The sequence below is a fragment of the Mangifera indica genome, chromosome 2 (genome assembly GCF_011075055.1).
Source record: "Mangifera indica cultivar Alphonso chromosome 2, CATAS_Mindica_2.1, whole genome shotgun sequence".
Lineage (NCBI taxonomy): Eukaryota > Viridiplantae > Streptophyta > Magnoliopsida > Sapindales > Anacardiaceae > Mangifera > Mangifera indica.
Genome location: NC_058138.1, coordinates 6,860,499 through 6,879,417, shown reverse-complemented (window position 1 = coordinate 6,879,417; position 18,919 = coordinate 6,860,499). Strand labels below are relative to the sequence as shown.

The window sequence follows — 18,919 nt, the reverse complement described above, 5'->3', positions numbered from 1 at the left end:
AGAGCATATAAATTATTATAAAAGAAAATAATAATAAAAAGAATGGTGTTTTAAGAACAACAAATAAACTAATGTTGTAGAGGGATGAATTAATAAATTCGATTATTTTGAGAATACCTAAAAATGAGATGAATAAAGACTTGTTGATTCAACATATGCTTAAGAATTCTACTTGGAAGATCTTTACAACATTGTGCAATATTCGCATGACTCATCTTGATAACTTCATAGTTTGATTTGATCATAGGAGAATAAGCATAGCTTGCACCAGAACATTTTCTATGTTTAGTTAATTACATTTGGATGTTTTCTTTATATAATTCTTTAATTTTTGTCATATGCTTCTCTGCAAAGCAACCAAAGCTATTGCCTTTTTATTGAAGATTCAACCAATGTCAAAAACTAATTTCCACTCTTAAATCAGGCCTTGCATTTGGAGTTCTAACAGCACCATGAACTATTGAGAAATAGTCATTCCCAATTAGGAGGTAGAGGGTTATAGAGGTCAACGCCTCTGAGCTCATAAGCAGTGTTTAACTACCCAATATCCACTGCTTGCCCATGTAACACTTAGGGTGTAGCCTGTCAGACACTAGATAAGAATTTCAGTAGAGTTACGTTGACACTGGGATAAATGTTAAAATTATAATGATACATAACTAATCATCTTTTATACATATTTGGTTTCTGAGATTAATTTAATGAAGGAAGTATTTTAAGTGTTGACCAATGGGGGACATGGCATCAACAATCTGATATATTTTATTTTCTGAAATTCCTTTGCACATCACATCTATTTCCTTGCAAGCCCCATTTGGTCTGTATGAATAACTTTAAGTAGCCAAAATCACCACATCCAAATCCTAATATTATGTTATTAAAATTTAAATAAATACCTCTTAAAATATTTTATGTCTGGATCAATAGGGACAAAGTCGCCATGGTCACTAAAATGTCATCGTATGTATGTATGTATGTATGTATATATATATAAATGTATCTTAGATTATCATATTACAAATTTACCCATAAAGTCAGGTATATTCACTTATTTATTTCATTCTTAATATATATATATATGGAGAAAGTTGTTCTCAGCAAAGTTAAAAGCAATTGAATCGTGTTCATTGTAATCTATCTTCATCGTCTTCAGTTTTGTTCTCTCTTAATCATTCAGAAACCACTCAAAAATACTTCCACTCACAAACCTCTCTGAAACTAGTTCCCTTGGTCTCTTGTTTACCCTCAAATCTTCTTTATTTCACCTATTTCCCTTACTTAATCAATTTGATTTTGCACCTTAGTTGTCCTGTTATTATCTGTGTTTTAGTTATTTTCATTTGCTTCACTTCTCTTCTGTTTTTCAAACTTAAAAAAAGTTTTTTTTAAAAAAAAATGGTTGATGTTGCTGGGAGTATCGGGGGTGTGTTGAGTCCTGTCCTTGAAGTTGGCAAGTGGTTGGCTGCTCCGATTTGGCGTCAATTCAAGTATTTGTACAACTACAATAATTTCAAAAATCTGGAAAAACAAGTTGAGCAGTTGAAAAATACAAGAGACGAAGTCCAGCTTAAGGTTACTGCTGCTGAAAGAAATGTGGAAGTCATCAAACAGAATTTTAAGGACTGGCAGAAGGATGTGGAGAAGACAATTACAGAAGCAGAACAGTTGATTCAAGAGAAAGCAAATAACGCTCAATGCTTCAAAGGATTGTGGTCCAACTACAAACAGAGCAAGAAAGCTTTCAAATTAAAGCGGGAGGATATTGATCCACTCCTCCAGAAAAAAAGGGAGTTCGATCAAGTTTCCTTTCCTACTATTCCACAAGATATCTGGCTTAGATCTAATGAAGATCATTTGGCATTCGAAGCAAGAACCTCTATAGTGAAGAATGTATGGGATGCATTAAATGATGAGAAAGTGTACATGATTGGTGTTTATGGGATGGGTGGTCTTGGGAAGACTACTCTTGTGCAGGAAGCTGGAAGGAAAGCAAAGAAGGATAATTTGTTTGAGGACATTGCTTTTGTTATGATTATTTTGAGTGATAATGTTTGAGCTTTCTTATGATTATTTTGAGTGATAATTATTTATATGATTATCCACTCCTTCAGAAAGGAAAGGAGTTCCAGATGTATTGGAGAAGAAACTAAAGTTCAAGACAAGAAATTTAGATGTATTGGAGAAGATGGGTTTCACAAATAATTTTCAGATGGGCGTTTTAGAAGAAGAAGAAGCTTGGAACCTATTCAGGAAGACGGTTGGTAATCTTGTTATAGAATTTTCATTTATATGTTTTCTTGGTTTGCCCAATTTTTATAACGTCCAGATTTATTAATTTTTATAACCTTATAGAATTTTCACAATTTTAATTGTTTAACATATATATTTTAAGTTTACCGGTATCTCCTATTGTTGACTTAGTAATTTGTTTTTTGTTTGTCATTTGACATTAATTATAAGGTGGAATTAGTATAATCTTATTTTAAACTTTTCTTATTTTCAGATATGTAGAGTATGCATGTAAATACACATGCAATTAGTATAATCCTAGCTCTATTTGCAGGTGATGTTATTCAAACACATGAATTGAATTCTCTACTGAATGATGTATGCAAGGAGTGCATAGAGTTGCCCATCGTTATTTGTAGCATTGCAAAAGCATTAAAAAACAAGAGTCATCCATCTGACTGGAAAGTGGCATTGTGAGAATTGAGAGCTCCTTCACCAACAACGTTCATGGGATTCCTAGAAAAGGAATACATAAAGATGGCCTTAAGTTACAATAATTTAAGGGATGAAGAACTCAAGAAAACGTTTTTAATTTCCAGTCTAATGGAAAATAATACTTCCGTTTCATACTTATTCACATATGTTGTGTGTTTGGATATACTTGAAGGAGTTAATTTGACAATGAAAGATGCATGAAATAGATTGGATAAATTGGTTCGTAACTTGAAAGATGCTAGTTTGTTACTTGACAAGTTTAGAAGCGAACAATTTGCTATGCATGATGCTATTCGTGTTGTTGCTATACCAATAGCATAAGTTCATCACCATGTATTTACATTAAAAAATGACATTAAACGAGAATGGAAGGATAAAGATAAACTTAATATATGCACAAAAATCTCTTTACGTGGTAGTAGTACTATTATTAGTCAACTTCAGCCTAAAGATTTGGATTGTCCAGCTCTTGAATATTTCTATATGTCCAACTCTCATGTCAAAATCCCACAAAACTTCTTCATTGTGATGCCAAAGCTTAGAGTTTTAAATTTAGTTGGATTGCACCAATCGTCATTGTCGTCGTCCTTTCATCTTTTGAAAGACCTTGAAACACTATGTTTAGATGATAGCACAATCAAAGATGTTGCTATTATTGGAAAGCTAAAGAAATTAGAAGTCCTTAGCTTGCAACATTCAATTATTAAGGAGTTACCTATAGAAATAGGTCAACTGACAGAATTGAGGTTATTAGATTTAAGCAATTGTATACAATTGCAAGTTATTGTGCCAAATGTGATATCAAAATTATTGCAATTGAAAAAATTTCATATAAAGGGATGCCCTATTCAGTGGAAGGTTGAAGTACTCAAGGAGTTAAAACTCTTTTCTAATCTCACGAGTATAGAATTGGATGTTAGAGATAACAAGGTGCTACCTAAAAACTTATTTGTCAAAGAGCTTAAAAGGTACAAAATACCAATAGGAGATTTTTGGAAAATATTTCGAGAATATGGCAAACTTGAGCATTATGGGAACATGAGCTTTTGAGGATGTTGGAAGTTCAATTTAAGTCTATTAGGTCACTAGAAGAATTACATGGATTCAAGAATGTTGAACTCTTACAATTAGTTGAATTTTCAGAAGACGAGAACTATGTTGAGGATTCAAAATTTCATTTGCAATCCAATGAAATCATGCCTCTGTTCAATGAAAAGGTTTGATTGACTATAACTTTAAACCTCTTTTTGCAATTCTTTTTTTTTTTTCTAGTGATTTGAATTTTCAATTCAATTTCACTGCCAAGTCCTTCTCTTGAATGTCCGTATAATAACATAATTTCTATCAAATTGATTTTATTAAATTATTTTTTTAAGTTTCTTCTCATATAAGTTCATACAATAATTAACTTTGGTTGCAAGTTGTTTTTACCAATTTTAGGATGTTAGTTTTGTATAATATTAGTTTGGAAAAGATTTGGGACAGCAAAATTTCAACTTCCTCTCAAAATTTGAAACGATTGAAGTCGGAGAGATGTGGAAAGATGACATATGTGTTTCCATAGCCAAAAGCCTCAAACAACTTCAACTCCTAGAGATAATAGATTGTAAGGTTTTAGAAAAGATTGTTGAAGAAGAAGGAGCATAAGTTGTTGTTAATTATATCTCTCCACAGGTAATTGAATTGGTGCTCAAAAGACTACCAAAACTTACAATTTTCTATCCAGGAATACATGCTTCAGAATTCCTGATGTTAAAAAGATTGGTGATAGAATATTGTGAAAATTTGACTTGGAGATATTTGGGCTTGCAAGATGATAACAAGAATGGTGCACTTCCAATATTAGAGTTAAAATTCCTTTGCTTAGAGAATAAAGTACGAATCTCTTGTTTTAAATATGTGATTCTTAATGTGTATTTTTGCTTGAACCAAAATCTAGAAAATAAAAAGAATGATCAATTGAATTTGGTTCTATTACGGGACAATTCTGTTAAACAAAAAATCAATCTAATTTTGAATCAAATTATCTATAGACGCTATCTAATATGAGTCACACATTTGAATTGCATATTATGTGAATCATAGCATCCCTTTTATTTTTATGTTTTTTTTTTTGCGTTGAAGTAATCTAAGTTACGAAAACCAAAAATATAATTTTATTTTTTATTAGAAATATATTTAATAGGTGCATGGTCTATCTTATTATTGGAAAGCTTAATGAGTTGACTGATTTTTCATTACTATTGATCTTATGTATGACTAAATTCAGAGGAAACAGGAAAAAATTAAAATTTTCAGAAAAAATTAAAATTTTCCAAGAAAATAAGTTATTAATTAAACTTTTTTTTAATGAATATGTAGATCAACCACAATTTGTAGGAATTTGCATTACACAATGGTGTGAGAAATATTAGATGGCAAAGTCAATATAAAGCTCTTGATATCTCATTGGATAAAGCAAATATTCCACTTGGACTCCTTCAAAGATTTCAAAGTGTGAAAAGGCTAAGACTATCTGTGTGTCAATACAAAGAAATTAAGAGTGTATCTAATCTTCCAAATCTTGAATATCTATGTGTAGAGGATTGTAGGAAATTGAGGATTGGGAATTACTCTTTCAATTTCTCATCACAAGAAGAATTAATTATAAGAAAATGTCCCAATACGAAGACTTTCTCTCAAGGAATGTTAAGCACTTCAAAGTTGCACAAAGTCAATTACGCGGAAATGGAAATAGAAAATGAGGGGAATGATTTTAATAAAATCATACATGGATTGTGCAAAAAGAAAGACGAGGTATGCAATCAATTAATTTGTTTTTTGTGATTACTTACTTATGCAAGTTTAGTTAGTTTAGAAAAAGAGACAAAGAATTAATGTGATTTTTAATTACTTTATATTGAAACAATTAATGTAAGAAATCTCAGTTGATCTCAAGTACAAGTCATTCCAAGATGATAATTCTATTGTAATTTGCTACAACCAACATCCAACTTCCTTCTATGAAAATTTGACGCACTTGATGCTTTGGAATTGTGGAAATATAAAAGATGCATTTCTGCCTTCCATTGCCAAAACTCTCCACCAACTCCAACAACTAATGATACAAGATTGTATGGCTTTAGAAGAGATTGTTGCAAAAGAAGGAGCAAATGCTGTGGTCAATTTTATCTTTCCGAATGTAACCTTATTGAGGCTTGAGAATCCACCAGATCTTACCACTTTCTATCTTGAAATACATACTTTAGAATGGCCAAACTTGAAGGAGTTGGTGGTGAGAAATTGTGCCAAATGTCTAAGCTTCAAAAGTAACATTGAGGAGAGTGAAATTGATAGTTTAGATCCAAAAGCTATCTTATTGGACGATAAGGTATGAATATCTTCTTGAAAAAGAATTAATATTCTCTCTCTATATGTTTTAACACTTTATTCAAAACTTTAATTGTGGAATTCTTATCTTCTTTGATTTTCCTTTGGAACTGAAGTTTAGAAAAATTCATGGTTATTTGATTTGAAAAATTTTCTCTTTAGGATTCTATCAATTAGAGTCATTTAAGTCCTATTTGTTAAAATATATTATCCATTATAATTTTAGAAATCAACAATAAAGTTGTATTTTTACTCAAAAAACAATTTGCAACTTGAATGCATACTAAACAGGTTATAGAAATCAACAATAAATTTTTATTTTTACTTTGGGAAAAATGTGCAACTTGTATGCATTCTAAAAAGGATGATAAATTCAAAATTAGTGTAACTAGATTAAAGTTTTGTTTTAGGAATATCAAATACTAACTGAATTTTGTTTTGATGAATTTGTAGATCAACTCCCATTTGGAGGCATTTGAATTACGGAATGCTTTAGCAGAAATTACTTGGCAAAAACAACGCAAATCTCTTAAAATCTCTGAGGATAAATCAACATATATTCCACTTGGACCCTTTCAGAGATTTCACAATATGAAAGAGCTTCAACTATTATTCTGCAAGTACAAAGAAATTAAGAGGATATCAGATCTTCCAAGTCTTGAAGTTCTAGATGTCTCTTCCCGTGAAAAGTTGTTGAGTCCACTGCTATCTGAACCTTCTTTCCAAAATCTTAAAGTTCTTGAAGTAGAAAGTTATAGTGGATTGGTTAACTTAACAACACCTTCAATAGCTATAAACTTGGTATAATTGAGAGAATTAAAAATCTCATAGCGTCACATGCTGTTTGAAATAGTAGAAAATGAGAGAGATGCAACATCTAGTGTTGTCACTTGAATATTTAAATAGTCTCTCATAGTTTTGCTTTGGGAATTACTCTTTCAATTTCTCATCTTTGAAAGAGTTAATTATAGAAAGATGTTCCAATATAAAGTCTTTTTTTCAAGGAATGTTGAGCACGACAAAGTTACACAAAGTTAATTATGAGGAAGAAGAGGTAGAAAATGGAGGGAATGACTTGAATGCAACTATACAACAATCACACAAAGAAAAGGTATGCATTCAATTAATTAGCTTAAATATATTTCTGCAATTTTGTATAATAATATATCTTGGGTGTTAATTATAATAATTTTTTTTTAAAAATGTTGACCTTGATTCCACATAAAAAAATATTAGTTTGTGCATATATTGAGCATTATTATTTAACTAATGGCCACCACACATTTTCACGCCCTTTTACTGGGACACAACTAGCTATCAATTCATTATATATATATTTTTTCTCCTTGGTTCCTGTTGAACATATTTAAATTATATGCTTTTAAGATAAAATTAATTTTAAATTGATTGACACATGATTTTTTTTTAGATTGATTCCAATATAAAGACATTGAAATTAAATGGACGGGATATCATAGCGATTTAGCAAAAAGAGTTTCAGGAGAACTTTTACATAGTAAAAACTCTTGAATTGATTAAAGATGAAATCTACATATATTTCAATTTAAATCCTTCAGAAATTTATCAGTCTTGAATACCTCGAATTGAAAGTGAGTTCATATGAAGAACTATCCTCATTTTGAGAAGGTGAATAAGACATTAGAGTATTCATAAAGTTAAAACAATTAGAATTGAGGGGAGTTTTTAATTTAAAGTGTATTTCAAAGCAAGACTCCCGACTGAACTCAATTCTTCAAAATCTTCATTCTTTAGATGTAAACTATTGTCACAATTTGACTACTTTGCTGTTGCCTTCACAATCTTTTGAAAATCTAGGGACTTTGAGTGTAAGTTATTGTAATGGAATGCAAAACTTAATGACATCCTCAACAACCAAAGGTCTAGTATGTCTTGAAAGTTTTTCAATAGAAGAATGTGAAATGATGGTAGAAGTATTAGCAAATGAGGGAGATATAGAGAATGGTGAAATTGTTTTTGAGAAATTGAAGAACTTGTTCTTGTTTGGTTTAGAAAGTCTCACACATTTCTATTATGGGAATTACACCTTAAAATTCCCATTCTTGGAAGGATTATATGTGAGTGGATGCTCTAAGATGAAAACTTTCTCTAGAGGAGGCTTAAGCATGCCAAGGTTACTAAAGATGAACGAGAATAATTGTTTGAGTGACCTAAATTCAATCACACAATAATTACAAAATGGTATGTATTGATTTATTTAACGATATATTTTTTATTAGAGTTCTCCATTCTCCTTAATTGAATTAACACTAATCAATCCTGTATGGTCTTTAGTATTGAATCAAAATCCTCTAAGTGAGAAGTTACAATACTAGGATTTATATGTTTTTCAAGTATTGAGGTGATTACTAACGAAATTCTTCATATTCTGATTTAATTTTCTACAGTTTTTGTTTTTAGTATTAACATCTTGTTTTCTATGATAACAGATTGTGCAAAGTTATGGGAAAGATTCCCATATTAGGAAACTGCAAAGTCGTCTAGTAAGTGTGTGGTCTAGATGAGTTTATATTTCTTTTTATAGATAATTCATAGGAAAGTCAATTGATTAAATAGATTTTGGGTATTATATTTTAAGATATTGGAAGATTAAATGTAATACTGATTAATGATTTAAGGGACTTTAGTAATATTATCCTACCATATAAATTTTGGTAGAGCTAGGCATCTAAATGTAGAGGTGTTTAAAAAATCTGATAAATGAATTGAATAGATTTTTGAAACGAAAAATAAGTTATTTGAAATACTAGTTTTGGATAACCAAACAATTAATAAGAAATTCATTGTTTTGTCAATTTTTTTAAAACTTGTTAACCAAACAAAACTGATTTAAAAAAATAAGTAAGAAATTAATAAAATAATAAAGTTATTTTTTTAAAAAAATTAGAAAAAGAAAATAAAAATAGTATAATTATTTGAAATTTGTTTCAAAATTGGTTAATTTAAAATGTTGATTTTGATAATTTCTCTGTTCCTATTATTCTCTCTATTCGTTATCTCTGCACCATCATCACTGAGGTGGAAAATATGCTTTTTGTAGCAATATTTTCCACAGGTTACTGTAAAGAAGCAAACACTGAAAAATATTGTTGATGTAATTTGCAAACCGGCTGGACTCAGTCACAACTATGGAGCCATATTTATCGTGTAAATTGTTTTCCTAATTCCTGTATTTTTCTTTGCCTTATTGTCACTGTATCCTTGGAAAACATTCAGTAAAGAAAATTTTTATTTCATACTTATATTTATCGTGTAAATTTTTTATTATTTTACATTTATATTTTGTCTCGAAGTTTACTTATAATATTCTCATTTTTATGTAGGATGGTGATCCTATAAATGAAGATGATTCAGAAGTGAAATTGATGCTCCTCATAGCATGGGATTCAGCAACCACTGAAGTAAGCCATGAGGTAACTCTTTCTTTAGCCTTGGTATACTGAATTGATCGATACGTAGCTACTACACTATGAGATTATTTTGTAACTTACAACTAGCATTATGGAGGTGAGGCTGGGGGGCACATTTTTTAATCACATTTAACTTTATGGAAGATTGGAATGTGCCATTTGAGCAGGGTGTAATTTTACCTCAGGTAATTATATCATAAAAATCCTAAATAATGGTTTCTGATTGGATCTGGTCTGGTCTTCCTCAGGTAATTGGTAGACCTAGGGTACTACTTGAGGAGCATTTCTTTAAGACCATATGTTTTGCTTGAAACTTCTTGACATTTAATGCGGGGTCTTGAATACAGCGGCAAGTTCTCTCATCATTGCCAGATGGTTATAACGAACTCGTAGATTTTGCTTCTCACACAGAGGGGTGGCCATTTCAATTTGGCTACAATTTTGTTGAAGTGCTGCCATCAGAGAATTTCATTTTTCCATACAGAACAGGAATTAGTTAAATCTGTGATGCCTTTCTACTTATTTGTAGGCTTATGTGTATATCCATGGGAATGCATCTAATTAGTTGTAGACTTATCCAACGTACATACGCTTATTTTGCTTCTTTTGACATGCAACTAATATAAGAGTAGTACCTCTTTTGACATCCAAATAGTGAAGAAAGTGGCGAACATATCAGACATCCAATTAACAAAGAAAGTACAACTATTTTACCACTAATGAGTGAAGCTTTCTATGTCTTTTGTTTATAAGTTAGTTATAATTAGATGTGACCATAAATACATTTCTAGGTATGCAATATTTTGTTATTACTTAGTTATTAGTTGATTTGTAGTTAGTAGTAAAAATTTGATAATAATACATGTTTGTTAATTAGTCGAAAAAATGTTTAATATAAATTGTTGTACGTCAATGATCAACTTGACTATTATTTTTCATTTAAAATTAAAATTCTCCTTCCAATGTCACCATAAAAACAAAAACGAGATTTTTGTTCCTAAATTTACTATGCAATTAAGGACAAAAATTTTGTACCTAATATATCATACAATTAAGGATGAAAAAAATTATCCTCAAGTTATCACACAATCAAAGATGAAAATTTTTGTTTCCAATTCACCTTTCAATCAAAGATAAAAAATTTTTATCCTTAATTTATTATATAATTACGGACAAAAAATTTGTTTCCAATTTATTATACAATCAAGGACCGACAAAAATTGTCTCTAATTCATTATATAATTAAAAACAAGAATTTTGTCATGTATCTACCACACAATCAATGATGAAAGATTTTGTCCAAATTCTTTGCACAAACAAGGACGAAAAGATTTGTTTCTAAATATGTTTTTTTGGATAAAATACAGTTATTTGGTACAAAATAATTCATTTATGAATAAAAAATTTCGCCTCAAAATATGTATCATTTTATGAGAAAATACTATTTCGTCCACAATGACTAGTTATTAGGGATGATTTTTTTTTTTATGAAAATTATCCTTTGGTAACATGTATTTTTGTATGGTTTGATCTTTTATTCTGATTGACTTTTTGAGATGAACTTTTAACTTTTTGGGACAAAAATTTTCATCACCTTGATGAAATTTGTCATAGTGAGTAAACAGGTATATTATAATTTATTTTGACAAATGACACCAATTTATTACGTGAAGTTTACTATACATGTAAACCACCTTCTCCTATATTTTAAATTAATCTAAATATTATTCATTCTTCCAAATCTTATAATATTCTTCGGGCTCATTCTATACAATGTTTTTCACTAATTTTGTTTCAATATCTTTTGACAAATCACATATTTAGAAGTTAGATGATGACTAAAGGTTGAAATGATTTCAATCTTTTTTAATCCGAGAGAGTTTGGATGAATGATCAACCTAAGTTGGATGCTTAAGTGACAAATGATTGGGATGCTTGTGTTCTTCTTCATATTCTGTGCAACTTTTTGTTAATTGATGTTTAATTTTTTAGTTTATGCTTTAATGATTTGTTACTGCAAGTTTTTGTTGTGTTGATTAATTTGGTTATAGTGGATTTTAGATTTTTGGACTTGGTTTCATGGATATAGACTATAATTATAGTTGAACTGTCTGAGAATTATTGGTCCCGTTTATGTGTAATGCTCATTTATATATGTATTACGACCATAACCAACTTTTATCATTTACAATTGGCGTATATCTACACACTGATTGGTTACACATTTTCACTATTTTATATTATTTCTTGGGATGGATATATTTCAAATTTTCTTGTTATTACAACATACATAATGATGTTCTCTACTTAGAATGCTATCAAACATTATTAAATCACACAAACAAGTTGAACATGCACATATAATTGACATACATTCCTATAATTAGCAAAATTTTGTATGAAATCTAACTGTTTTTAGATAGAAAAAATCGTAACAATGTAGAAAATTTTCAACAATTTATAAGGGTTTTAGAAAGAACAAACTCGAACAATATAGAAATGACAATCTAAAGAGACATTCGACATTTATTAATTATTGTCAATTAGTCATCATGGTTGAAATAATCACAAACTGTAATCGTTGTTGTCATCACTTATTAAATGTTGTCTCTATAAATCAGATTCCAACTTCACGAAATCGATTACACAAAGAAAGAAGAAAACATGAAGTGATATGAAGATTGAAGAGTTAAGATTAGGGATTTTACTAGAGCTATTGTCGAACTCAACTTTTCCATTGCATTTTAGATACTTCACACTTGTGTTTTTTAAACACGTATAGAAATCAAATGGTGTTGTTTCAAACTTTTATTTATTCTTTTCTTTTAATTAATAATATGCAATATAAACCGACATTCCGACTAGGTTTTAATCATCAATTGGTGCCTAATCGCTAGTCTAAAGGCAAATGAAAGTAATCAAACTGCTAAAACAGTTTTCCAATCAATTGTTTTTGTTTTGCATGGAGGCTGGTGGTTCGACTAGTCAAACAGGTCGGTCCGATCCAATTTTTATAACCATAATAGGAAGAACTTCAACAATCTTTGATAATGCATCAAATTTGTATTAATAATGTTGAAAATATTATGATAAATAATTTCATAAAGAGTAAAATCATGTGTACCAATTATAACGTTTTAAAAATGGATGATTTTGTAGTGATAAAATAATATTTAATCATATAATAATAAAATATTAATTTGATTTATATTTTCACTACAGCCATTGTATATAGGGCATTGTTTGTAATTGAGAATGCCTGCTAGTTTGTGATTTTGTTTTTGTTTTTGTTGTTATTATTTAGATTAGTTTTGGGTTGAAGTAGGGGGAAATGCCCATTGGGCTTTTCTGTGCTGCATCTCTAACTCTATAAAATTTGCACAGTGACATTTACATGAGATTATCTAAAATATCTACAAATGTTATCATCTTTAATGATTTTAGTTAATATTACGGTTAGATGAGATCCAATTTGGTTTTTGCTTGGCTTGGTATTCAGCTCAAATGATTCAAGACTTAAGGATAGACTTAATTCAAGATCGAGTCGAGTTAGTTTGATTTGATCAAGTCGCTAACCTATTCAATCAATCAAGTTGAGTTTGATCTCATGCTAGTGTTTATTCGGAATTAGTTCAGCTAAATTCAAATCCACCTCTAGTTAATATTAATTAATGTAACATTAATAATGGTAACTTAGGAAGTAATTTTTAACTTAGTTAATAATATGTAGGATTGGTTTTGAATCAAATCAAGTTCAAGCTCGCCTCAAAATTGTTCTTGAGAGGGTTCAAATCGAGTTTGACTTGAGTTCGAGCTTAAATTGAGCAAAACATAATTAAAATAACATCAGATGTTTATTGGTCAAAATGATATTATTTTCATTGATTCATATAAAAAATTTTTAAGCTCGTGAACTTGGCAAGGCAAACACCTTTAAAGTTTAAGCTCAAAAATATTTAATTCTTGAATTCGATCTTAAGTTTGTTTCCATTGAGCCCACTTATGGCTTCTTTGAGCTAAATCTTTTTTAAGCTCGACTCAAATTCAACCTAATAATATGACACAAACCTAACATATTTTATTTGGATTTTAAATTTATGAACCAACTCAATAATGTTTTCAAATAAGTACCATAAAATATTGGTGTTTACAGTATGAAACTTTCTATTTTCCAAGCTTGAAAACCTTAAAACTGGCAGCAATTTAACAGCAAGAAAAGCTTCAAAGAAAAAGTGGAAGCACTATCCAAATGGGGGAAAAAATAAGAAACACTTGATCTTTCTATCAAAGTTTGCATACAGGAGACTTAAATATAAGGATTATAGCCAAGGGAATAATGGTTTCACAAGCTCTGAGAACCATACAGCTTTCAAAGAAGTACAGCAAATACAGTGGCAAACTGCTATACTGATGCTGCTGAGAGATGAATCTATAAATCCATTTATTCTGAGAATACCGAAAATAAGAAGAACAAAGACTCATTGATTCGACACATGCTCAAGAATTCTATTCGGAAGAACTTTACAGCATTGTGCAAGCTTTGCATGACTCGTCTTGATATCATGACAGTATGATGTGATCATAGGAGAATGAGAAGCTTCCACCAAATATTTTCTATGTTTATCTAAGTTACATTTGGATGTTTTTTCCATAAATTTCTGTAAATTGTGTCATCTGCTTCTCCGCAAACTAACCAAACTCTTGCCTCTTCAATGCCACTTTTAAATCAGGCCTTGCATTAAGAGTTCTCATGGCACCACGAATTGTATGAGGTAGGAAATTTTTCTACAGAAAAATATCTCATCGAAATTTGGAAAAAGCAGGATCATCCTTGCAATTGTTGATAGAATCCAGAAGATGCAACAGATGATCAATTTCTTGTACCTCAGAGCCTTGCATTGTATACTCTATGACACACATCTAGCAAATTTTCACTTGAAACTTTGTCTCAAATCGAAAATCTGGACAGTAGCCATCATGTGTAACAACTTTCTTCACTGGTAAATCTACATAATGAGTCCTGGCACAAGAAGACTTCTGTTTTAGTAACCTTATTGCAAGAAATCATCTATCTATATACACTTGATACCTTTCAAACCATCAAGCGTCCCCTTTCCCTCAACATGGATAGCAAGATTGAGACTTTATGAACCAGATTTAGTGCCTCATTCAGGGCTGCACTCTGCAACAACAATGATAATCGGCTGCCATCCAGCTTGCTTACGACTAATCCATTTCTTTATGGTAATTACCATATTCAAGATCTGAAGTATGTCACCTAATGTAAACTCTGTCAAGCACATATTCTTCAATATAGCACCGACTTCATACCTATAAACAAAAATGCAAAAGCACATAAGACAGAATAAAAAAACAGTCCACTTACAAATCCCAAAAGCTAAGTAAGGCTAAACTAAACAAGCAAAGGAAATTTACCTGCTTTGAGAAGCCATTATTGCAGATTGTCCTCCAGGAGACACCAAAAACTTTTTAATTCTTTCCCATGTCATTTCCAAGATTTGTGTAGGATTACCAAAAATGGGGTTCACACATTTCTAGAGTTTCTTATTCTTATCAACGTATAAGTTCATAGCTAAGTTTTTGTTTCACTATCATCTACTGATCAATAGCAATTTCCAAGGACTTTTTAATTACAATATTCCAATGCATTGGCTCCCCATATCAAATGCAATCAACTATATTACCTTCAGTTGGCATAATCATTTCACTTTTCAAGGAGTTCAATGTTAGGAACACAACACCTATACAGCTTTGGACATAATAAGAAGGTTTTGGACACTCTTACGTTCCCCATATGACACTACTAGAAATGTTAATGCTCTATATGTCCATTTTGCAACTTACTTGACAGGCTAGGCTTTGGATTCATGCTAATAGGATCAAATTTGGTGACTTCACTACCTTTTTGGATAGAACTATGAGGTTGATTATGATTAGGGCGGTTGTTTGGCATTAAAGGTTGTGGTGGATAATGACTTCGATAACCATTCTAAGCAAGGTTGAAATGACCAAATCTGTCTAGGCAAGGCCCATAACAGAACTCTTGGGATTATAATTAGTACCAGGACAGCGATAGTTTACAGGTTTCTTCATCTTTCAAAATATCAACTAGAGCACTATTACTGAATTTCTCTTAGGATTTACCAAGTAGGAAACTTGTACATGAGCAAAAGGCATATCATTAGGGACTGAAATTTGTTACCAATTTTGGTCAAAAACAAAGGGCCCCCAAGCACAAGACTTGTGTAGAGCCATATGATCTTGGTGATTGCAAGGAGAAGAGCCAAGGTTTTCTACGGCTGAGCAGGCAAAATGTTGTATCTTCTCATGCTCAATTGATTGGGAGCATCGAAAAAATCTCTATCTCCAGATAGTAACATTATATTTGTAGGTCGCCCAAAACAACAGGTCCACTGGAATTTCCTTGTCACTTGTATCCTTAACCCCTGCTCATTCAACAGAACTACTCATAAATATTCATTGAAAATCTGCAACCCAGAAAACACAATTCCTCAAAATATAATACAAATTAGGAAGTATATCAGATTTGAGGACGAACCCAGGAATTAATATTAGGAGAGTATATGCCCATTTGAGCAATCAAGTTAAATACAACCATTTTTTATTAGTCATTAACTATATTGTCACTTTACACCAATTTGTATCTTGAATCTATCATTTCAATTTCCATTTCCTTGGTAAGAATTTCAGCTGAAGAGGACTTGTACCAACTGTCACTCTTCAACCAAGTTACCAGTAAAAGTTTACATCAATGACTAGAACTTGATGAAAACTGCTTCAGTAGCAACTGTGGTTGGATAGAGTTCAACAACAATCTTATTGTTGAAGAATGAACTTCAGCTGCTAAATAATGGAACAATCTCTAGCCTGAAGGTTGCAATTCCAGTCTTCCCTCAGACCTCAATCCTTTCCTGATTATAATCTTTCTGCCCTCTTCATTCTACCCAAAAAATACGATTCCAAATTGTCTGACGGATAAGTTGATAACCAGTTCAAACTTATTAGGGCACTGCTTGATATCTGTGAAAGTAAAATAAGTAATGTTAAGCTTCTGCATTGGAAGGGAATTGAAATTTTTTTACTTTCATATTTATCCAATATATAAAAACAATTCTAAATTATACAGTAAAATTGAAGCTAAATATAGGCAGAAAGTGTTGGAAGCTATGGTGAGTTACAAGTATGGATTCTTAACACAAATGAGGAAGAAAGAAAAAAGTTAACTTCAAAGCTTTTATTTCTATATATTCACTTCATAAATCCACACACATAACAACTGATTACAAGTCTTTTTATATACCTAAACATCAGCTATTAACCATTAAAAAAACGTGCAGAATAAAAGTCTAAACAGCAGATATTATTTCTGTGCAGCTGTTACTAAAATAGCTATAACTTTCTTTAGAAAACTTCAATGAACCTGAAACTTGCACCATTTAAAACTAGACTTAATAAGCTTTAAATCCATATTTGATTCACCCAAAACGGCATCCGTTTGCCTTCCCAAAACGTCCCTTACATTCACCGCACGTTTCTGCCCACTGCTGAAGATGAGAAGTCAAGTTTAATTTTTCTGAAAAATTCTCAACACCCCCTTGTAAACTTGACTTCTTCACAACTCCAATCATCTCTCTAAGCTGCTGAAATCTATCTTTCTTGAGGGGTTTTGTAAAAATATCGGCTATTTGATCAAGAGTTTTGATATACTCTACCTCAACCTCCTTGTTGGTAATGCAATCTCGAATAAAATGAAACCTTGCATCTATATGCTTGCTTCGATCATGAAACACCGGATTTTTCGCAAGAGCAATGGCCGATTTGTTGTCCACCATAAGTTTAGTTGCTTCTTTTTGAGCAAAATGAAGTTCATCCAGCAATCTTCTTAGCCATATCGCATGACATGCACCGGCAGTTGTAGAAACATACTCCGATTCACATGTTGAGAGTGTTACAATTGATTGTTTCTTTGAACACCATGAAGTTGCATTTTCTCCAAAGAAAAATATAAACCTGGTAGTACTCTTCCGATCATCAATATCACCGGCATAATCACTATCATAATATCCTTTTAAGTGAGCCTCATTCGAAGAAGTATAAAAAATGTCATAATCAAGAGTACCTTTTAAATATCGAAGAATTCTTTTTACAACTCGCATGTGTTCTTCACTTGGATTCTCTATAAACCGACTCACTAATCCCATGACAAATAATATATCGGGCCTAGTACATGTCAAGTACCTTAGGCTTCCCACAAGGCTTCGAAATGTGGTTGAATCAATTTTCCTTACTCCATCCTTCTTGGAGAGTTTTACTCTGCACTCCATCGGGGTATTCACGGGATTGCAATCTATCATCTTAAACTTCTTTATAATCTCTCTTACATATGCCTCTTGAGAGATAAATATCTCGTCACTCCATTGTTTTACTTCTATCCCCAAATAATATGACATAAGCCCTATGTCACTCATCTCAAATTCTCGTGCCATCGCCTTCTTAAAATCATCATATACTTGTGGATTATTTCCTGTAAGAATAAGGTCATCCACATAAATGCACACAAATAAAATATCATTTTTCTCTTTTTTTAACATAAAGTGCATATTCATGAACACATCTTAAGAAACCATTCTCATGAAGATATTTGTCGAGGCGACTATACCAAGCCTGTGGTGATTGTTTAAGGCCATACCACGCCTTCTTCAATCTTAACACCTTACCTTGATGACCTTCAACCGTAAATCCTTTCGGTTGTTCCACATATACTTCTTCTTCAAGTGCACCATTTAGAAAGGTTGACTTCATATCAATTTGATGAATTGTCCACTGGTTTTGGGCCGTAAGAGCGACCAATAACCGTATTGTCTCTAAGCTAGCAACGGGAGCAAATACTTCTTCATAATCCACACCATGCTTTTGTTTATACCCTTTTGCAACTAGTCTTGCCTTATACCTCTCAATTTCTCCTTTCGCATTTTTCTTTAGCTTATAAACCCATTTAACCCCAATTGCTTGATGACCACTTGGTAGTGTGACAAACTTCCAAGTGTTATTTTTCTCAATGGAATGAATTTCTCCCTCCATAGCTTGTACCCATTTCTTGTCTTTAGAAGCTTCTTCAAAACTCAAAGATTCATCATTTGCAAATAGACAAAAAAGATTCTCACCGTCTATTCTTTTGGTAGTATCATAGAGATCTCTTATGCTTTGAAATCTTTGAGGTTGTTCGCTTGAGCTTGTTGAGGAAGAAGTGGGTGTGAAAGAAGTTGGACTTTCGCCTTCAATCTCTTGGTCTTCATTTTCGTCTTCTCCCAAATATGGAAGAAAACTATATGTTT

General features: G+C 31.4%; 2 protein-coding genes across 3 annotated transcripts in view; both read left to right on the top strand.

Annotated features, from left to right (window-relative positions):
• LOC123207496 (probable disease resistance protein At4g27220) overlaps window positions 1-8,610 on the top strand; it is a 31,596-nt gene extending 22,986 nt beyond the window's left edge. For both annotated transcript variants that reach the window (XM_044624978.1, XM_044625026.1), the window contains one exon: window positions 8,562-8,610. In XM_044624978.1, the coding sequence (XP_044480913.1) occupies window positions 8,562-8,596 (35 nt within the window). In that variant the 3' untranslated portion in view covers window positions 8,597-8,610. The remainder of the gene's footprint in view (window positions 1-8,561) is intronic.
• Window positions 1,115-2,991, top strand: LOC123207537 (putative disease resistance protein At5g05400). The gene is made up of 2 exons (XM_044625050.1): window positions 1,115-2,257; window positions 2,564-2,991. The coding sequence occupies exon 1, from the start codon at window positions 1,396-1,398 to the stop codon at window positions 2,053-2,055; it is 660 nt and encodes a 219-aa protein (XP_044480985.1). The 5' UTR covers window positions 1,115-1,395; the 3' UTR covers window positions 2,056-2,257; window positions 2,564-2,991.
• Window positions 8,611-18,919: the final 10,309 nt, after the last annotated feature.

Coding starts and splice junctions, on each gene's coding strand:
- LOC123207537 (XM_044625050.1), top strand. CDS start 1,396: ATGGTTGATGTTGCTGGGAGTATCGGGGGTGTGTTGAGTCCTGTCCTT.